Source organism: Arvicanthis niloticus, chromosome X, assembly GCF_011762505.2.
Source record: "Arvicanthis niloticus isolate mArvNil1 chromosome X, mArvNil1.pat.X, whole genome shotgun sequence".
In the NCBI taxonomy this organism is placed as follows: domain Eukaryota; kingdom Metazoa; phylum Chordata; class Mammalia; order Rodentia; family Muridae; genus Arvicanthis; species Arvicanthis niloticus.
This window is the reverse complement of record NC_047679.1, coordinates 21,484,074-21,503,916: the sequence shown is the minus strand read 5'-3', so window position 1 is coordinate 21,503,916 and position 19,843 is coordinate 21,484,074. Positions and strand designations below refer to the sequence as shown.

At 37.7% G+C, this 19,843-nt stretch overlaps 1 protein-coding gene and 1 long non-coding RNA gene across 7 annotated transcripts in view; one reads left to right on the top strand and one right to left on the bottom strand.

Annotated features, from left to right (window-relative positions):
• The window catches only part of Frmpd4 (FERM and PDZ domain containing 4), a 617,514-nt gene that overhangs the window by 110,483 nt on the left and 487,188 nt on the right, over window positions 1–19,843 (bottom strand). For all 6 annotated transcript variants that reach the window (XM_076919095.1, XM_076919093.1, XM_076919092.1 and 3 more), the window contains one exon: window positions 16,651–16,753. In XM_076919095.1, coding sequence (XP_076775210.1) covers window positions 16,651–16,753 — 103 coding nt within the window. The remainder of the gene's footprint in view (window positions 1–16,650; window positions 16,754–19,843) is intronic.
• On the top strand, window positions 4,857–8,496 carry LOC143435516 (uncharacterized). Its single transcript, XR_013105887.1, has 2 exons — window positions 4,857–5,067; window positions 7,181–8,496. It is a non-coding gene; the product is annotated as an uncharacterized LOC143435516 (long non-coding RNA).

The window sequence follows — 19,843 nt, the reverse complement described above, 5'->3', positions numbered from 1 at the left end:
TGACACTTTCCCTTCTGAACTATCTCTCCAGTCTGTTTTCTTTGATCTGGTTACTAAAATTTTACCTGAACATGGCAAAAATAATTGTTACATATCATTTATGGGTAATTATTTGTGCTCAAATAGCAGAATGAAGTTGGAGACTAGATCACATAGGCTGAAACCTTTCCTATCTGGTCCTTTTACAGAAAAAGATTTCTTGGGCTTCAATGTAGTTTGTTCTAATTCTATTCATCTCTGCATAACACATTCCAAGAGTCTTGACTCTGGCCACCCTCCTTCACCTATATGACAGAACATTCTTATTCCTGTCACCATGTAAAGGGCTTTACCTTTTTTTTTACCATCCTATTATGTTCCCACAGTTCATCTCAATGCTAAGCATTGGGTTTCCAGTACCACAGTGGTGATTCCTGGGTGCCTGTGTCTCAGAGACTTTTAATCATTACTCAAGTTCTCTTTATCCTAAAGGACTAGATTCCTGGCCAGGTTCTTTTCGTTGGTTTGATTGGATGTTCAGGCTTGTGCTCAATTTCCCTACCCTACAATTTCAAGAGCAGTAATGACAGCCTCTCCCACAATGATCTAACTGATTACAAGTCGAAACGTGCCCTCCAATTTGATCCTTAGACAAAGACTTAGAAATTATAGGCAGATTTATAGATGGAGAAACTAAGATCTGAGACTTATGCAATTTGCTTAAAATCACTACATAGTGATGAAGCTGATGAGAACGTTGATGAGGACAACAACAATCTTGATTTATTAAGTGCTGATCAGACTCACAGTTTGCTTAAAGCTTGCCTCACTGTGATTTAGGTAATTTGTACAAGGCAAGGAAAGCAGGAATTATAAAAATCAACTTCTTTTCCCAAGGTCACAGACTGCCAAAATGTACACATAGAATACAAGTTCACATGATTCTAATTTTTTTTATAGCTGTGCTAGTTAATCTTAGTTGTCAGACAGACTGAATCTGGAATCAACAAAAAGACAAAGAGCAGGAAACACCTGTGAAGGATTTTCTTGATCAGATTACTGAAGCAGAGAGACTTATTCTAAACACAGGCTACCATTGAAGATAAAGGAAGATGGAAACAAAAAACTGTTTTGCCTCTGCTTACTTGCATTCATTCTCCCTGGCAAGTTCATCTAGTTTTGTTGCTGCCACATTCATTTGCTGATATGAGAATCCAGCTTTGTTGGACTTCCAATAGGCTTTGAAAACCAGCAGCTCACTGAAACCCCTTCAGGCCTTCAGTGGCAGATTGCTGTTGCTGTGGCAGGCAGCCTCATGATCTGAACAACTAATGAGTTCCCAGTTCTATTACTAGGGAACCCAGAGTGGTACAATAACAGATATGTTTTCATTAAGTTAGTTCAGTGGTATTTTGAAATACTCTCTTTAGTTCCTCTTCCAAGAACATTCTTTTTTTCTCCTTTTCCTACTGACCCTCAGGGATTCACTCAAGCCAACCTCATTCTAAAACAACAACAACCCAAGAAACCAATCCAACAACCAAACAATAATAAAACCCTTTGCTTGTTTACTTAGATTTTTATTGTCCATTTGGTCAGCAGGAATTTGAGGAGCACGTTCTCACAGAAGGAAGTAAGGGAATATCTGGGTTTGAAGAAGTCAGGATAAATCTAAGAAGCATATCCAATGAATCAGAATAAAGAATGATGCTCCCTACAAAGGAACTAATCTATCAATGGGGAAAATTGGGTGGTTCTAGGACAAGCACAAAGGCATAGACTTCTCAGGGTCTATGAAAGGACAGGCATGCTCCCCATCTTCTCAGAAGCCAATTCTAGAGGAAGAACTAATTAGGAATCCCCAGACAGCCTTGTGTAATTAAAGAACCTTATTTCCTAGTCAGATCCCTGTGATGAGCAGGTTCTGGAAGAAATTAGCTCCATAGAGGATTGGCTCAGTTTGGCTCAGGAATGGTGAGTGTATCTGGGATGACAGAGAAGTTGTCTGAGGAAGAATTCAAAGCAACAATTAAGGAGTAGCACCACGATCCATTTCTTCTATGAATTACCAAACACAGAGTGGATTGGCACCAAGGTATCTTGGGAAATTATGGAGGACAGATGACACTCCTGAGGAGTAGGTTCTTATAAATCTGACGTCAGCACTGAAGAAAGTGGAATGAACTGACAGGGCACAGGAATGTGGATATAAAAAAAGTGATGGCTTATTATAGATTAGATATGAATAACAACACACTTTAAAACATCAGACTATATAGCTGGGAGTCTTGCCTACCATTTCCATCTACTGTGAAACCTGTAAAATAAGCCTCTAGCTTTGAGTTCCTGAGACATTCTACTAACCATCTCTTAGAAAGAAGACTTATATACTGTTCTGTGGCATGTTCTAACCACAGCAAAAAATGTACACTGTCACCAGAGGTTTATTAATTGTGGTGGTTAGTCTTGGTAGGTTTTAGAATCACCTAGGAGATTCATCTCTTGGAGTGTTTGTGAGGACATTTCCAGAAAAACGTAACTGAGGATGGAAGATACACTCTGTATATGGGTTGCAGAAGCCTGTGGGTTTGGGATCACAGACTGAACAAGAAAGGAAGAACCAGACAAGTGCCAGCATTTATCTCTCTGCTGATGCATTGTGACCAGGCATGTCTAGTTTCTACCATCCCAGTTTGAGCTTTTCTTAGCCACCTCATTTTCATGGCCATGATGGACCCTGCCTATCAATCTTCAAGCCAAAATAAACTCTTCATTAAGTTGCTTTTGTTACGTGCTTTGTCACAGCAATGAGAAAAGTTATTGATGTATTCACTTATATTTTGTCTTTTCAGCTACTTAGAGAAAGAGCGGGCAATGAGTTGTCAATTTATATAGTTCCAAGGCATGACAAAATAATATTTATCTTCTATCACTTTTTGCTTAATATAAGTAACATGTTATGACAGTCCATAATGGCAAGTATACATGATCATTGCAAACATGGCCTGATTTAAATTAGTTCTGGTTCTTCAAACCTAAACATTTATTTTATACACATGAGCTACTCAAAAACTATCATAATAAATAATAAAGAGAGATTTGATGAGGGTGTGGGAGATGGTCATTAACAAAATCTAAGGATATTAAAATAATCTAGCTGAAGACATTTTTCATCCTGATGTTCATCATTATGGGTTGTTATAGCTTTTATGAACTAGGAACTTAGGTTCCTTTTCCTCTTTTGTCCTCATCAGAATATTTTTTCATACTTTACATTTTCTGGAACCACTGACCTCTTTCTCCTTAGGGCCTGCAATTTGCAATTGTCAGAAAGCATGTATACTGCAAGTGTGAATTAGGGAAAACCACAATTTGTAATGTCAGCATAGCATGGGGCTGCTTCTTTTGTGTTTTTAGTGAAAGTGCTTGCTGCTCTTACTCTAACAAGGCCTTATTATATCATATATCACCATGCATATTTTATGGGCAGGTTGTTTAGTAGAGTCCTTTGCTTTGTTATTTCACTAAGTAAAACCGTGATGCACCTCAGACCAGCTGAAATTAGGCAGGAAGGTGACCTTCTTAATCTATTCTATAGACATGGTGCTTCTAGAACACGATGAGATTTGACTTCCCATTATAATCTTCAGGAAGAGGGACTGATAAAGAGGAAGACATGCTGAGAGCTGATTTTTAGATGGAGCCTTTCTCACTCTTCCTTGCCCCCCTTAATAATCTTGCTGATTTCCCATTGACTGAAACAAGAAGGCACTCCTGAGCACTCCCTGCTTGGCAAATCTAGAATAAGAGGCAGGCTGTGTGAGTGTGTGTGTGTGTGTGTGTGTGTGTGTGATCAGTGCCAAATAGAGTGAATCTATGTGTCTTATGGGATAAGACCAGGTTGTAAAGGACAATTCAAGCTCTGTTGTTTGGTTGCCCTACCATGTAAGGAGGGTTTAGCATGCTTGGCCCTCTTTAGAATACCAGGGCCTAGAAGTTTGAACTGGATTTCTTCCATTCCCACTGTATCTTTTCCTCCCTGCTCTGACCACCTGGCAAGTGCTGCAACCCTATCCGGCCTCAAGTCCCCTTTTTAAATTGTAATCACAGTACACAATACTTGCTCACAGAGCAGATATTAGGAATGTGTATGGTAAATGGTTGGAAAGCCTTCATCCAGGAGCAGATTGGATTTGAAGCTATGAGTTACTCACTCTGGGATCTTGTGTAGGTCTTGCATCATCTGGTGCTTCTGCTATCCTGTCTGTGATTTAGAGGTAACCTGTGGATCCATGCATGTTTATATACACTAAATGTTTTAACATATAAAAGTATGCACCATATTAGAATTTGCTTGTCTCAATACAAAGAAGATAAATGTTTAGCAAGTGTATTATAAAAATAAGGACATAGATTACATGTTGATTCTCAACCACTATCAATTTGCAGCGTTATCAAGCAATGTCTTTTCTGAAATGTCAAAAAAAAGCCATTCTTAAAAATTAAGCAGACCTTTGACTTTAACAGTGGAGGTGACTTGGACCATGGTTCGGGGGAGGTAGGGATGTTTGTGTTTTAGGATGATGTAAGTTTTTCTTTTAAGCATTCTTATTTGAATTATTCTACTAACATTCCTATTTTAAAACTAGTTGATATAAAAGTAGCCAGTTTTATGTCTAGTTTTATGACAACTTGACACAAGCCCTAGTTTTACAAAAGGAGGGAACCTCACTTGAGAATATGCCTCCATAAGATCTGGCTGTAGGGCATTTTTTTCTTCTTCTATTTATTCTTCTCTCACACAATGCATCCTGACTGCAGTTTCCCTTCCCTCCACTCTTTCCAGTTATGCCCCGCCCCACTTCCCCTCTCCCCCAGATCCACCTTAGTTTTCTCTTCCCAGAAAAGAGCAGGCCTCCCAGGGACATCAACTGAAAATTGCACAAGATATAATAAGACCAGGAACAAGCCCTCACATCAAGGCTGGGCAAGGAATCCACTGAGAGGAAAAATAGTCCCAAGAGCTGGCAAAAGCATCAGAGAAACCCCTACTCCCATTGCCAAGAGTCAGAGGGCTGCAGCTCACAGGTAAGGTATTTTCTTAATTAGCAAATAATTGGGGAGGGCTCAGCCTATTGTGACTACTTCCATCTTTAGCCTGTTGGTTCTGGGTTCAATAAGAAAGCAGGCTGAGCAAGCCATGAAGAACAAGTCAGTAAGCGACACTCTTCAATGGCCTCTGCATCAGCTCCTGCCTCCAGAAGCTGTTGGAGTTCCTCTCCCGACTTCCTTCAATGATGAATTGGGGGATTCTTTCCCCATCTCCAAGTTGCTGTTGGTTATGGTTTTTCATCACAGCAACAGTAACCCTAATTAATACAGATTGTGCACACATATTAATTACTCAACCAAGAAAGTCAGTAGAATAATAATTTTGTCTCTCATTAACTAAAGTAATAGTAATTCATCTTTGACTCTTTTTATCATTTCACTGAGATCTATTTGATGCAATATATATGTGTGTGTGTGTGTGTGTGTGTGTGTGTGTGTGTACATATAAATTGTAAAAAAAACCCTTTACAGCCAACTTAGTTTGCACATCCATCACCTCACAAAGTGATGATCTTTTGTATGTAGGGGTGATAACAGTAACCATCTATTCCATTAGCAGATTTTAGCTCTGCAGCACAGTATTGACTATCATCACCATGGGTCTTAGCTCACTTTGTGCTATTTGTAGCAGAAAACCACAGACTGCTTCATTCAGAATGGATATACATTTATTGGCTGAAATTTCTAGAGGATGGGAAGTTCAAGATCAATGTGGCAAAATCTAGTGAAGTCCTTCTCAATGCACCACCCCATAATAGGAGAAGAAAAGGCAAGAGGACCTATGATAGGAATGACCTCTCTTAAAACTTTTACTATCCTACAAGAGCCCTTAAACCCTTGTAAGAGGGCTTTGCTACTATGAATCAAACACTGTTTAAAGACCTTACTCACTAATACTATTTATTACACCAGAAATTAGGCTTTATCTATTAATTGTGAAAGAGACAAAAAGCACTTGAACATGTTTTTCTGCTCCTGGTCCTCTATTTTTTCCTTTCAGTTATGTTAATATTGCTGTATATCTAGGTGCTCTAATATTTGGTGCATATATATTTATAACTGTATCCTTTCAATGAGATATATTTGCTCATATGAGAGATTTAGAGTCAGGATGTATAGTCATTGCTGATCTCTTCTGGTTTACATTAGAATAGAATATCACTTCCTATCCCTTTATTTGTAGCTCAGCCTGTTACTAAAGAGGTAATGTGAGTCTCTTTGTAGATAGAATCTTGGTAGATCTCATTTTCTTTAATCTACTCAGTTACCCTATCTTTTGATTGGAGAACTTAATCTATTTGCATGTAAACTCATTACTGGTTGGTAAGGAGTAATTACTGCTAATTTGCTCATTGTTTTCAGACTCTTATATGGTTCCTCTATTCTTTTCTTCCTCTGTTTCTGAACTTGCTTTTGATTTGTGGATACTTTTTGATAGTATGCTTTGATTTCTGTCCTTTACCCTCTTTTCTTCTTGTTCTTTAAACTAACTGATTTGGAACAACCTGTTTTCAAGTTTGTTTGTTTGTTCTTCTGCATAGCTGTATCTGCTGATGAATCTCTCTACTGAATTGCTTAGCTTTGTAGTTTTGTTATTTCTGTTTTATTCTTTTTTTTCTTTTTGAGGCAGGATCTAATGTATGCCAGGCTGCAGGCTGCCTTCAAACTTGATATAAAATTCTGGCTTTCCAATCCTCCTGTAACCACCCCTTAAATTCTTGAGTTCAGGTGTGTGTCCCCATGCTCACTTGTTTCATGCTTTTTGATGAAATATTTATATATTAAACTTACAATTTTGTTCTTTCATCATTTTCCTGGTCTCATTTAGCAGTCTGTGATTACCTGCATCTCATTAAGATCATGCAACAAGATAACTATTTTGAATCTGTTTTCATGCCTTCTATAGACTTCCATTTCCTGGAGATTGCTATAGAGAGCTTCATTAGTCTTCTTTGATGGTGAATGTTTGCCTGATTCTGTATGATATTGCAGCCTTGAGTTGGTGTCTGTGCATTTGAATGCGCAAATACTTCTTCCTATTTTTATAGACTGGCTTCAGTAACTAAAACCTTTTCTTGTTGGTTTGCAGGCTAGTAGAATTACCACTGGGATGGCAGCCAAGTGACACTGGAGCTACAGAATTTGACTGCTTCAGAATCTGCAGCATGATCCAGAGCAATCCTATTATCAGGATCTTTGGACAGTATGGGTCCTATTTAGACCCAGGGCTAACTTATTGTTCCCAAGATCTTTGTCAATTGGGCTTACATTTAGAAAAGGGTCTATTTTGACATCCATAGCTGTTTCCAGATGATGGACGTTGTATAAGGTATTACAGCAGGATCATGGAATGGTTCTTACAACGTCATGGCACAGGTCTCTGAATGAGAAGAAATGTCTCCAATATATGATGAAAGTACTGGAATTTTGTCATGGAACTATTTTTTAGTTCACAGTTGTGACTTAGATTCTCAGGCCAGCTTTTGGAGGCATAGGTAGACATGTGACTTAGAAGGCCACTGGATGAGCAGGCCTGCTCCTAGATTGTAGTTAGGGGTAGTGAGAGAATATATGGGACACAGTTCAACAGGCCCATCTCTCAAGGTATGCATTGACCTGTCTTCTCGTGAAGGTGTCTGCACAGGCATAACTATTACCAGATTAGTTAAGAGAGGTTGAAGATAACTCATGGATAACTTTAGATTTCTGAGGTCAACAGGTCTGTTATCCAAGGTATGAATAGATATAACTCCACAAAGCAAAAGTTTAGATAAATCCATAGGAAAAAAATGGGTATTTCTGGATCAGTAGATAGTCATAGTAAGTAATCTAGCTAGCCAAATAGGCATGAATATGTCTATTTTAAAAAAATTCTTCCTCCTCAATCCTGGGCTCTACTATAGTTTTACAAACACTATGTGTATTCCAAAGGTTCAATAAATACTTTTGGTTGTGGATTCCACTATTGAACAATAATAACAACAAAGCAAAAAAACAAAGAAACAAACCCCCCAAAACACAGAAGACCTCTTTAAAAACTATTAGACAGTTTGTTAACACCTAGTTAGAAAACTATCATTATTCGTTTTTCCATTCCAATTACTTTTCTTATTAAATTAACCCTATTGCCTTTGGGATTTATTTGTAATCCCAGAGTAATAGTTTAGAAACAGCAACTGTCTTAGAAACCTAAGTTGCCTTCTACAGCTAAATGCTCATTGTTATAGGTCAGCAAAAAAGTCATCATATCAAATAAATGAAAGCAGACGAAGGAGTAATTATCAGCCCTTCTACAGAGGCTGGTAGAAGCAGGGACAAGTCCCCTATTTCAGATTTTATCTTCTTATTATGAGACTGGTATTTTATGTCTCCCACAGCTATGTTATAAAGACTAGAACTGTGTTCCTCTGTGTTTGGCTTTTCATTGTTACCTTCTGGTACTCAACAAGGGGAAAACATTTTTTTAAAGTTTGATGACTAGGCTTTAAAAGTGGAACTGGCTTCCATGGTTATGAAATATTATTCTATTTATGAACAAACATTATATATATTAGGATGGAAGGAGACGTCTATGACATTCTTCAAGCTCTACAATGGACCTCTAGTCTAAAAAGACTAGTGCATTAGATCTGAAAGGAGATAGTAGTTTTTATACTACTGCCTTGAAGGACAAATTTTGAGGTTGTGCTTCAGGACAGTCTCACAGACAATAAATTTGTCTATATCTGCAACTTGGCAAAAAGTACTCATTAGAAGTAGTTGGCATTTGCAGGAACAAAGGGAAGCTATTTTACAATCATTTATCCATACACAGACCTTTCCTTCTATTCAATGTTGATGGCTACTCTTTGCTATTTGTCCTTCTATCTTCCTAGAAAACATTTCTACTACTTTGCATAGTCATAAATACAATCCAACCAATTTGAAATCTTCAGCAGGAGAACAGGGATCATGCCTTCTGTATCTGTATATGCTCAGCGCTTACATGATATATGCAATTGGTGCTTAATAACTGTTGAAGTCCAATAAATTTAATGGCTTGGCCTTCCTTGGAAGAATGAGGCATGAGTCATAAGAGTTCTATGAGCAATTATAGTACATACTGTTTTAGAACAAAATGTAGAGATGTTTTTAAGTTGTTTTTAATTGTGAAAGGTCAAAGACAGTGACCCTGGGTTCTATGATTTTAAGGAAGGATATGGTAATTTGTAAAGGGCACAGGTTTTTACAGAGATTTGTCTCCTCAATGACTATAAAGTATAAGTTAGTGTTAACAACTTAGAAAACTATAAAATGAATGGCACTTATCTAATTTCAGTGCAGCAATTATAGCACTTCTTGAGATGACATGGGAAAAAAAGTAATATGGTTACTATAGCAGTAAATTGGTCTCCAAGAAACTCTCATTTTCTTACAAAACATAATAAATGTCTATAACAGAGTGGCCAAATGATAATGAAATAATCCATAAAAAACAGAATATATCTGAAAACAAAACAAAACAACAAAAACACATTCATAAGCAAATGCTACAATGTGGGGATGGGGGTACAAAACAAGACTAAACCACTTAGACAAGCAAATAGATGCCAATATTTAAGGAGAAAATTTTATAGTGTTATTAAAATGATGAGTGTTTTCCTGAATTTCCTTACTGGCTAGAAAATGGGATATTTTATTAAACAGAAGGGGAATTTATCTTGTGTAAGATACAGACATTAAACCACATACTGGCTGAGGAGATTATTTTTTAGAGCTCAACTTTTAGGTCAGTACACATTATGGCAGACGAATGACTAAACTCATGAGAAGGCACACTGAAGTTTTGTAATGCATGAAAATTTTCAAATTTTGGGTTTAATGAGTTTGAGGTTAGCACTGTGTCATTGTACTTAAATTTATTTTTCTAAAATAAAGTATCTCTTTACTTTTATAAAGATAACTGTATTGTCCTTCAATAAAAAAGACAGCATGCATTAGGATCACATGTTTACTGTTTCAATTGTTTCTAGACTTCCTGGCTTTTAACCACTAGAAAAATTCCTTTCAAATGACCTTTATGCATTCAATGTGGATGCTTGTCTGTCTTAATAAACAACTTTAATTGAAGTCATTGTTCATCGTACTCAAGATTGCAAGTGCAATAATGGGTTGGCGTTTGTTTCATTGATCCCTGCATTACCATTACCTGAGTCCATTTATTATATAAAGCACAAACACAGTATATACATATTTCATAAATGAGTAAAAAATTGTTTTCTGAGGTATCTATTCAATAACTATAAATATAAAATATATATTTGCAGACTTTTAAGCTGAAGGAAAACATGAAGGGACTCAAGTAAGTCTGTAATTTTCAAATGGTGTTTTTAAAAAATTCTATTTAATAAACTATCAAGCCCATCACACAAGAGCCAAGCATTGCACAAGGAGTAAAGTATTTTTTCTCATAGTACTTATAATTCATATCATATCCCTTCCACATCAGAAGTGTTTCTCTCTCATCTATCTATGGCATATTTGCAAAAGGATACAAGGACTACATTATCAAATGAACATCAAGTGAATGAGACTCTTTAGAAGTTTCTAAGAGGAGGAGAAATAGACTGTGATACCTCCTATCTACCTGCACAACATCTTTCCTTCTACTTACTCAATTTTAATGAGAAACTGGTAAAGAATGGAAAAGATGACTGTGGTGCTATTGGATAGGTGGTGTTCTGCTGTGACTTTATGTTTTCTTCTCAAGTCGCTATCTTGATGGGAGTTTTGTGTTGTCTTATTCAGATGATCTGACTGAGAAAATAAGAAACACATACACACAAAGTTACACACACATGTGAAAGAGAGAGAAAGGAAGAGAGAGGAAGAGAGAGAAAGAGAGCGAGAGCGAGAGCGAGAGAGCGAGAGAGCGAGAGAGAGAGAGAGAGAGAGAGAGAGAGATTTCACTGAATTCAGATCTCCAAAGGATGGTACCATGTAATAGGAGGGCTTCATCAGTACCTCTGCTTTTTACCACTAAAAGCTTCATATATGAGCATAGGAAGCATGTAGGTGTGGAAAATGCAGAGGGGGCACAGGAATGACTAGTAGGCAGAAGAGCACCATAGCTTCCTGGGATGATTCTACCCGAAGTGCTGAAATAAAAATGACTTAAATTTTATTTTTCCACATGTTCTTCATTTCAGAGGGGCCAGGAATTTCTGAGGCGAAAAGAGATTTAATGTATCTGAACTGTCTCATTCTGCTTGTTGGATTCCTATTGCTATATCAAAATATCGAAGAAAGGAAACATAGAGGGCAAATATGTATTTTGCCTCATAGTTTCAGAGGCCTTAACCCACATTTGGACAGCCACATTGATTTGAATTTGTGGCAGCTATATGTGACAGAAGCACATAATGTCGTGGGGTCTATTTACGTCAAAGTTGCTGAGAAGCAGATAAAGAAGAGGACAGGGTACTAATATTCCATTCATGGGAATACCTATAGTGATAAATTTTTTTTTTTTACTGAGTTTACAAGTTGAAAACGTACCTAGGGCAGAGGTTCTCAACCTGTGGGTTGCAACCCCTTGCTTGTTGAACAACCTTTTCACAGGGGTCACATATTAGGTACCCTGTGTATCAGATATTTATATTATGATTCTTAACAGTAGCAAAACTACAGCTATGAAGTAGCAACAAAAATAATTTTAAGGTCAGGGAGGGGTCACCACAGCATGAGGAACTACATTAGAGGGTGGCAGCATGAAGAAGGTTGAGGCATCATTTTTTCGTGTTATCTGTGAGGAATTTTTCCCATAGTAGATTAAGAGGGGAGAGGCTAGCTGGAATATCTAATGGGCTAGAGTCCTGGAATGAAGAAAATGAAGAAAGACGGCACCAACTCTTCTCCCATAGTCATGCCCCTATTCTGCTTCCTGACTCACAAGTCCCTCTCACCACCACAGATTTCTCATAATATCATCTCAATCCACAAGCCAAAAGCAAACTTCTTTTTCCTTTTAGCTGCTTCTTCTTCTCTACTTGGTTACAGTGTTATCAGAAATAACTAAAAGATGACCCACATCTTAAAGGTACCACCATTTGCTAACAGTGCCATGTAAAAGTGAACATGTCTGGGTGGGGTGGGGGTGGGCATTTCAATCTATACCAGAATATAATATACAATGTTTTAAAAAGGAAATGGAGGATGTGGTTTAGTAGGCACAAATCCAACTTTTTTTTTTTTTTTTTAAGAAAGAAGAGGAGATGGAGTTTGAGTGCTGTATGTTGGAGCATCAAACTGGTCATTCCCAAGTGAGGGTGTTTGTGGGTCCTGCCCAATATAGTATTAATGGACAGTCAGGGATGATTGAACAGCACACAATTAAAGGTAATGATAGAAGAAAAATAGAATAGTCTCAGTGAATTGAAATTGCTCACTAAATACTTAGAATAACTGGCTTCTTGGCTGGGAAAATGAGGGACAGACACATTTGGGATGCTTTTTTAGATTTCTGACTTAGGATGCTTTTCTACTGGCAAAACTATGGTACAGTTGGAATGTGTGGAATGGTGTAGTAATAGGATAGTGAATGATGATTTTCAAACCCTTGATGAAGAGGACTACCTTAATCACCACACAGTTTCCAGTCTTTGTCAATACATCGTTTTCACTTGAGGTGAGGAAGCTGGAAACAAGGATGGGAATTTGATGGCTTCTTGATTGGTAAACAGTGTAAGTTCTAAGAGATTATGCATTGGCTATCTAGAGCAAGCACCAGGATAAAATAATCTGTGCTCTAAGGAAGAGAACTAAGAATGATTTGTTCAAACATATGTCTCACACTTCTATCAATTAGAAATACTGAGTGGGTAAGAAATGCTAACAGTTCATTTCCCTGTCCTTTTTCATGTGAGTATGAGTATGCATGTAGTATGTACATGTGTTTGTGTGGATATGCCTGTGAAGACACAAAGTTAACATCCTAGGTCTTCATTATTCATCCTCCACCATGTGGCTAGTCTAGTCAGCTATTTTGTTATCAGGATTCCCTGTAACTTTCTTCCAAGTGTTACAATTACAGGTGGACCACCATGCTTACCTATTATTTACTTAGGTTCTAGGGATTCAAACCCTGATCCTCAGGCTTGCTGTTCACACAGAAAGAGCTATAAAACGACAGAGCCATTTCCCCAGAATTTTCTTCTTGCTTAAGGGCCATCCCTTTACTTTGATTTCCCCAGACACAAAAGATTAGAAGCCTCAATGGTCACAAGTTTGTTACATGACCAACACATCTTCCCAAACAACTTTCTCAGAATCAGGGAAACATAGAAGGCATGCATGGCTTCCAGTTCAGTGCACTGAAAATCTCCTTAGAAAGCATGTGAGAGCCTCATAGAAATCACAACTCTGTTATTAGAGAAAGTCTTTGGATATTATTTAGGGCTTGTATAAATTTGGCTTAACCAAAAAAAAAAAAAAAAAAAAAAAAAAAAAAAAAAAAGAAATACAATCAGGTTGTCCTATGAGTATCTGACAGAAAGTAGTTTAGGCTTCCTGTGCCTCATATATATTTGTGACATATCTGTTAATGTGGGCTAGGGAGACAGCATTCTTAGATAATAAGTAAATGAATAAGTGTGGCCATTTTTACAGTAAAACTGTATTTTACAGACTCAGAAATTTGAATTTCATATGATTTTCACGTGTCATAAAATATTCTTTATTTTCTTTATTCTAATCTCTTTTTTTCCCGTTCTTTTTATTTTTAAGAAAGAAAACCTTTGCTATCTCACAGGTTTTGGGAAATTATGTGGCAGCCTCAATTTGGATGTGAAGTTGTTGCCTGCCATCTTGTCTTTTTAATTGGTCCATTTATTCTTTTACCTACAAAGTTGGAGAGGTTTTAGATTGATGCCATTTTCCCTTGACAATGAATTAAGCAATGCGAAAAACAAGCAACTTTCTTGGGGAATAAAAACCTTTCTAGATGCCCCAGGTAAGATTGCTAAGAAGTGATCACACTTTTAGATAGCTTTTTCTGCAATTCTGTCCTGCAGCTAGCAATCCAGGCACAGCAAACCCAAACACAGATACATCATTTCTTCTACTCTTCTGGAAGCACTGGAATCAATAGGACTAATCACACAGGTATGTACCCAGAGGAAAACAAAATGGGACTTCTGCCATTAAACATAAAGATAGCCCTCTAGGACACAAGCTGATATAAAGCTCAGCTGGATGAGGCATGTCCCTGCTGACACCCATGTACATCCCAAGATATAAGCTATCTGAAGTGGCCTCAACCCAGAGGCTCTAAAAATAGCCTTTATGTCGTTCAGCCTTTCTGGTCCACAGAAAGATTTGAACTGGCATTCCCAGGCAAGGTCTTGTTCCTGATGCAGGGTGAATGTGACACAAGTTTCTGTGCCTGTCCCCATGGAAGAATGTTCTTTTTAGAGATCTGGATGCCCAATGAGTACAGGTATGACTTCTCCATCTAGATAGAAAGATACCATTATAGTTGGCCCAGACTAATAAAGAATGACTTAGTCCTTTGGGGCTATTGCAAAAATATTGTAGATTCAGTAATTTATAAATAATAAAATTTTATTGCTCACAGATCTGTGGCCCCAAAAGCCTAATAGAAAGGCATCAGCAGATTCATAATCTGGTAAAGATTCAAGCCGCAAAGGCAGTATCTTTCAGCATCATAAGATGACAGAAGTAGCATAGACAACCTTTTATAATGACATAAGTGAAAGAAAGGTACCAAAAAGTATCCCTAACTGGACATTCTGAAGGGTGATTAGTGATTAGAACTTTAACGACTGTGGAGAGGTTAGGATTTTGCAGGTCTATAGCCAAATAACAATTTATCTTTATCTATCTTTAACCTCCTAAATAGCTACTTCTTATCTATCTCCATGTCAGAACTAACATTTTGTGATGAACAGATTAAAATCCCTTGGAATGTTTTAACTTAGTAGAGCACTAGCTTCCATCACATGAAAGTTAAGAGTCTCATCAGACAGCATCTAAGGCCATCAACAAAGGATTTCTGCTTTGCCATAACCTGTCGCTCTGATCCATCAAGTACACTGTCCATCAGTGTACTTGATTTATGACTTTCTTTATGACTTTCTTTCTTTATGACTTTCTTTCTTTATGACTTTCTTTATGACTTTCTTTATGACTTTCTTTCTTCTGTTACTACAAAGACTTCATGAAACTGCTTCCATGTTGAAGCATTGATTTGAGGTGATGTAACTCTGTGTTTTGGGGACATGATCACTCATATTTGGCTCCAGAAAAATCTACCTACTATCCTTTTTGTGGTAAGAGTTGTGGTTTTGCATTTATACATATAATGGTATTAATCCCATTCCTGGAGGCTCCCCCCTACCATGATATAATCACTTCCCCAAAGGCCTCACATCCTAAAGCTATCACATTAGATATTGGGCTGCAAAATATGTATTTGGATTGGAAGAGGACAGGAACATCCAGACAATGGCAAAGACCAACTGTTTGGCAACAGACAGAATTTTCTTAGTACATGCAGTGTTTTTTTCTTTTTTCTTTGCTCATGGTAAGACTGGGGGAGTTGCTCATTCTAAAAATGACTACTGCTCCTTTTCTATATCCATATTTTCTTACCTATCTCCAAATTCTTCCAAGGTCATGTAACCACCCATGATGTCTTTGTGAAGTTGAAACCAAGTTTGAAAAAGAAGATTTCTTCTGAAGAACAGTTTTCCCCAAATGCAGAGGTGCTTTTTGTTCTGAGTCAGCATCATGATAGGAGATCTCTTCCTCAGTTTAAAGTGTCAGTTTATAATAGACAAATGTCATACCATCACTTCTCTTTATCCTTTGACACCACTTTACTAGTGGATTTGTTCATGTAACAGGTCTTGCTTCACCTGCATAAATTCTAGAGATTTATTCAGTTCTGAAGAAAGTGCAACTCAGTGGGCTTTAAAGCAGGTATTTGACCAGTATTTGAAAAGTCATATATAATGTACTCTGTGATGCCCAACTAAAAATATCACTTAACAATCTGTGTCTGCAATAAAATTAAACTAATAAACAAATCATATCTTGGCTTTGACCTAATTATACTTTTGTTTCAGTTGATGATCTCAAAGTGAATCACTCAGGCAAGTATTAAAAAAATCAGTGAATTTTTATGTTTGTGTATCTATGGAATTATGTACATAAAATTACTCATTGCTTTATGCTATATTTAGCTCTCATATTTTAGTCTCCTTGATTACAGAAAAATCAACATGTCAGTAATTTGAGAAGGAAATGAAATGCAACCTTTTGGCTATAGTAATGGAGATATAGGTATCATTAAAAGTATGAACTTATTTCTTTGTTTCTTTTATTCGTGGTTAGTATTACTGACATTTCTAATAACATGAATGTGTAGGCTCATGATTCCGCACAGCCACAGCGTTGGCCCACAGGAAACTCTTGCTCTGCCAGTTAAGGCCTAAGAACCATGTATCAGCCTCTGTGAGAAAACATAATGAGGTACAGGTGAATGCATATGTCACCTACCTGACCAGGTCGATGACCCGCTCTCTTGGTGCAGCGCTGACTGGTTCATCATTAATCATTACAATCTGATCTCCTGGGATCAGCTTGCCTTCTGAGGGGCCACCTAGAGACAGATGACAAGCAAAACACACAGGTGAGAATTCCTTTGGCTACCCACCTAAAATTCCTCTTCCTCTTATGAGCAAATTATGCTTTCAGCAAAACAGAGTACTATAACACCAGGAAGTTCTTTGGGACCATCTGAGGATTAGGTTGCCCTCTCACTTGTCAGGGTCTCTGGAAGTGAGACTCAGGCATCTGTGGTTTTCTAAAACTTCACCAGCAAGGCTGATAGTAGGCTCTCAGTTCTTCCTACATATTTTTCCTTCATCTTATGAGTGTGGGTGTTTTGTTTGCATGTATGTTTGTGCACCACATGTGTGCATTGCCTTCAGAAGCCAGAAGAGGGAATTAGATTCCCTAGAACTAGAGTTATAGACAGATGTGAACTGTCATCTGGGTACTGGAGATCAATCTCAGGACTTCAGCAACAGCAGCAAGTACTTGTTAACTTCTAAGGTTATCTCTCCAGTCACCATTTGTGTGATTCCTGAGGCAGGAATAGAAGATCATCAGATATATCTTCACCTGTACTCTTCTGCAACAACTCAGACATGGCTAGATTTGAACAAAAGTGCATGGATTTGTTCCTTTCAAGTATGGTTATAGTATACTCAACCATAGAGTGTTAGAAAAGGCACTGATAAATACTGTTAATACTGTTAAATACTGTTGGGACAGGTTAAAGGAAGTGGAGGCAACTTCTGTAGTTTTGATGCTAACTGGAATTTAAAATAGTTTCATCACAAACATTTAAATGATTGTTTAAAAGGTTAAATGAAGGAGCCATGATGCTTGAGAGATAGCTCAGTTGTTCAGAACAGTAGCTGCTCTTCAGGGGACCCTGGTTTAAATCCCAGCAGCCATGAGGAGGCTCACACACAGCTGTCTGTAATTCCAGTCCCTGGGGATCCAATGATTTCTTCTGACCTCCTCCAAGAGCACCAAACATACAAGCAGTTCACAGACAGACATGCAGGAAAACACACATACATATAAAATAATAAATAAAATAAAGTCAATGAAGGAAGGAGACCTAGCTGTGATTTAGGTTTTTAACAAGGAATTTGTCCCTCTGTCAGTGGCAGAGGGGTGTGGTTGGTCAAATATGTAACTTCAAGTGTGCTTGGATGTTTGTGTCTATGCTCACAGTTCCTGATATATCATGGTTAGTGGCACTGTCTGCTGTTGACATTTGGTCCAATTGTTTATGACCAGTGCAACAGCCAGGCTCAGCTATGATGGTGTGACACTTCTGGATGTCATAGAGTGCCTTACTTTTCAGCTGGATTCCTAAGGAGAGAATAGGAAACTAATTTTTCTTGGACAGTTATGACGCCCACAGCTATGAGCATAATGTTTCCCTGATTATTACAAGGATTCCTCACACAAAATGAAAGAACTGAGCTCAGCAGCAAAAGAATAGGCATGGAGGTACAATTATATCAGGATGCATTCCAAGTTCAGAGGGTCTGACTTCTCTTTTGAACTCCCTCTTGCAAGACAAGACACAAAGTCACATCTCTGTGAAATACACAACTGTTTTTAAATTTCAAAAAACCCTAAGCAATTACTCAGATTATTCAACTATTTGAATTATTCTCCCATGTACAGCTGGGTGCAGTTACCTCCCCAATACTGACATGGTGCTATGTGGTACTATATAATTTTCACCTTATTTCCAGAGAGGCAGCACTAGGCATTAGGTGTAGTTAGAATACTAGCTTCCTAATAAGTTTACTACTCCTTTGTTTAACAATTGGAATGAATATTTAATGACCAGAACAAGAAATTCAAAAGCCTTTGGTTATTCTCTAGCCACTCTGACACTTGGCATAGGTGCCACTCAAACTGTACCATCAGTTTGTATTTCTGGGGAGTGAGAAAATAGGGATCTTTCAAAAGCACTTACATAAGAGATAGAAAACATTCATTTTGTAGCTCTGAAAGAGGCAGCACACAAATCCTTCTCAAATATGAAATAATTCCCTCCTTCAGAAAATTGTTTTACCACCTTTGCTATGATGACTGGGTTGTACCCTACCAAAAAAAAATCTGGTCATGCTGCTGAAATCACCTGGGACTTGAGTAGAGTCATTTTAATGATAAACAGTTTGTCTGACCAACACTTTCACTCACAAAAATAACCAGAAGGACTCTGCTCTTTTCACTCCTTTTCTATTCTCCTCAAAAATGACAGACAGTAGGTGTTATCTCTAAGCTAAGAGGAGTTCAGGACATGGAAAGGAAGAGGGTGAAGGGTTTCCAGTGCTTATAGTATCTGCTTTTGTATATGCAGAATTCTGTCTGTGCTATATGTCTTCCTCATCTATGGAAAAGCTGGTGCCCAGAAGTACGAGTTCAAGAGTTTACTTAACTTTCTTTTCTATACTACCACAGTGTGTGTGTGTGTGTGTGTGTGTGTGTGTGTGAGAGAGAGAGAGAGAGAGAGAGAGAGAGAGAGAGAGAGAGAGCATGCACACACATGTATGCACGCACACACATGTGTACATGGATCTCTATTATAAAACCTAAAAGGAAGCACTCACATTCGGAAACTACAATCCTCAGGTGTTTAAAACTCAGCATTCACAGTGTCTGAAAATACAATTCACATCTAATGAAGCATAAAGCTCTGATGACCAAGTAAGGAGCTGTGTGGTGGGACAGCTTGGAATGAGAGAGACACTCTTCTCAGTCCCAGTATCAAGTGCTTAGCTGTATTTGTGGTCCTTGACTCACTTAAGTTGTGTCAAAAGATGGAAAATTAAAAATCTAATCAACTTTAAAAAAATCTATATCACTTCGCTAGTTAACTTCTGTTTCCCTTCATTGCCTGACTAAAAAGGCAGACACTTGAGAATTCAATAATAATAATCCAGAAGTTACAGAAGGATCTCTGTGTATCCCCCCATCGCTTGCTAAATTCGATGCTATGAGAAACCTCATAACACAGAAAACTACAACCAACTAAAAAGCAGGGCCTGGGCATGGGAATTTCAAAGCATAATAAAGATCAGAAACAGTACTCAAATTTGAATAGCATTACAGAAGAATCTGTGCTCTTTCTTTTCTTTTTTTTTTTTTCTGGATC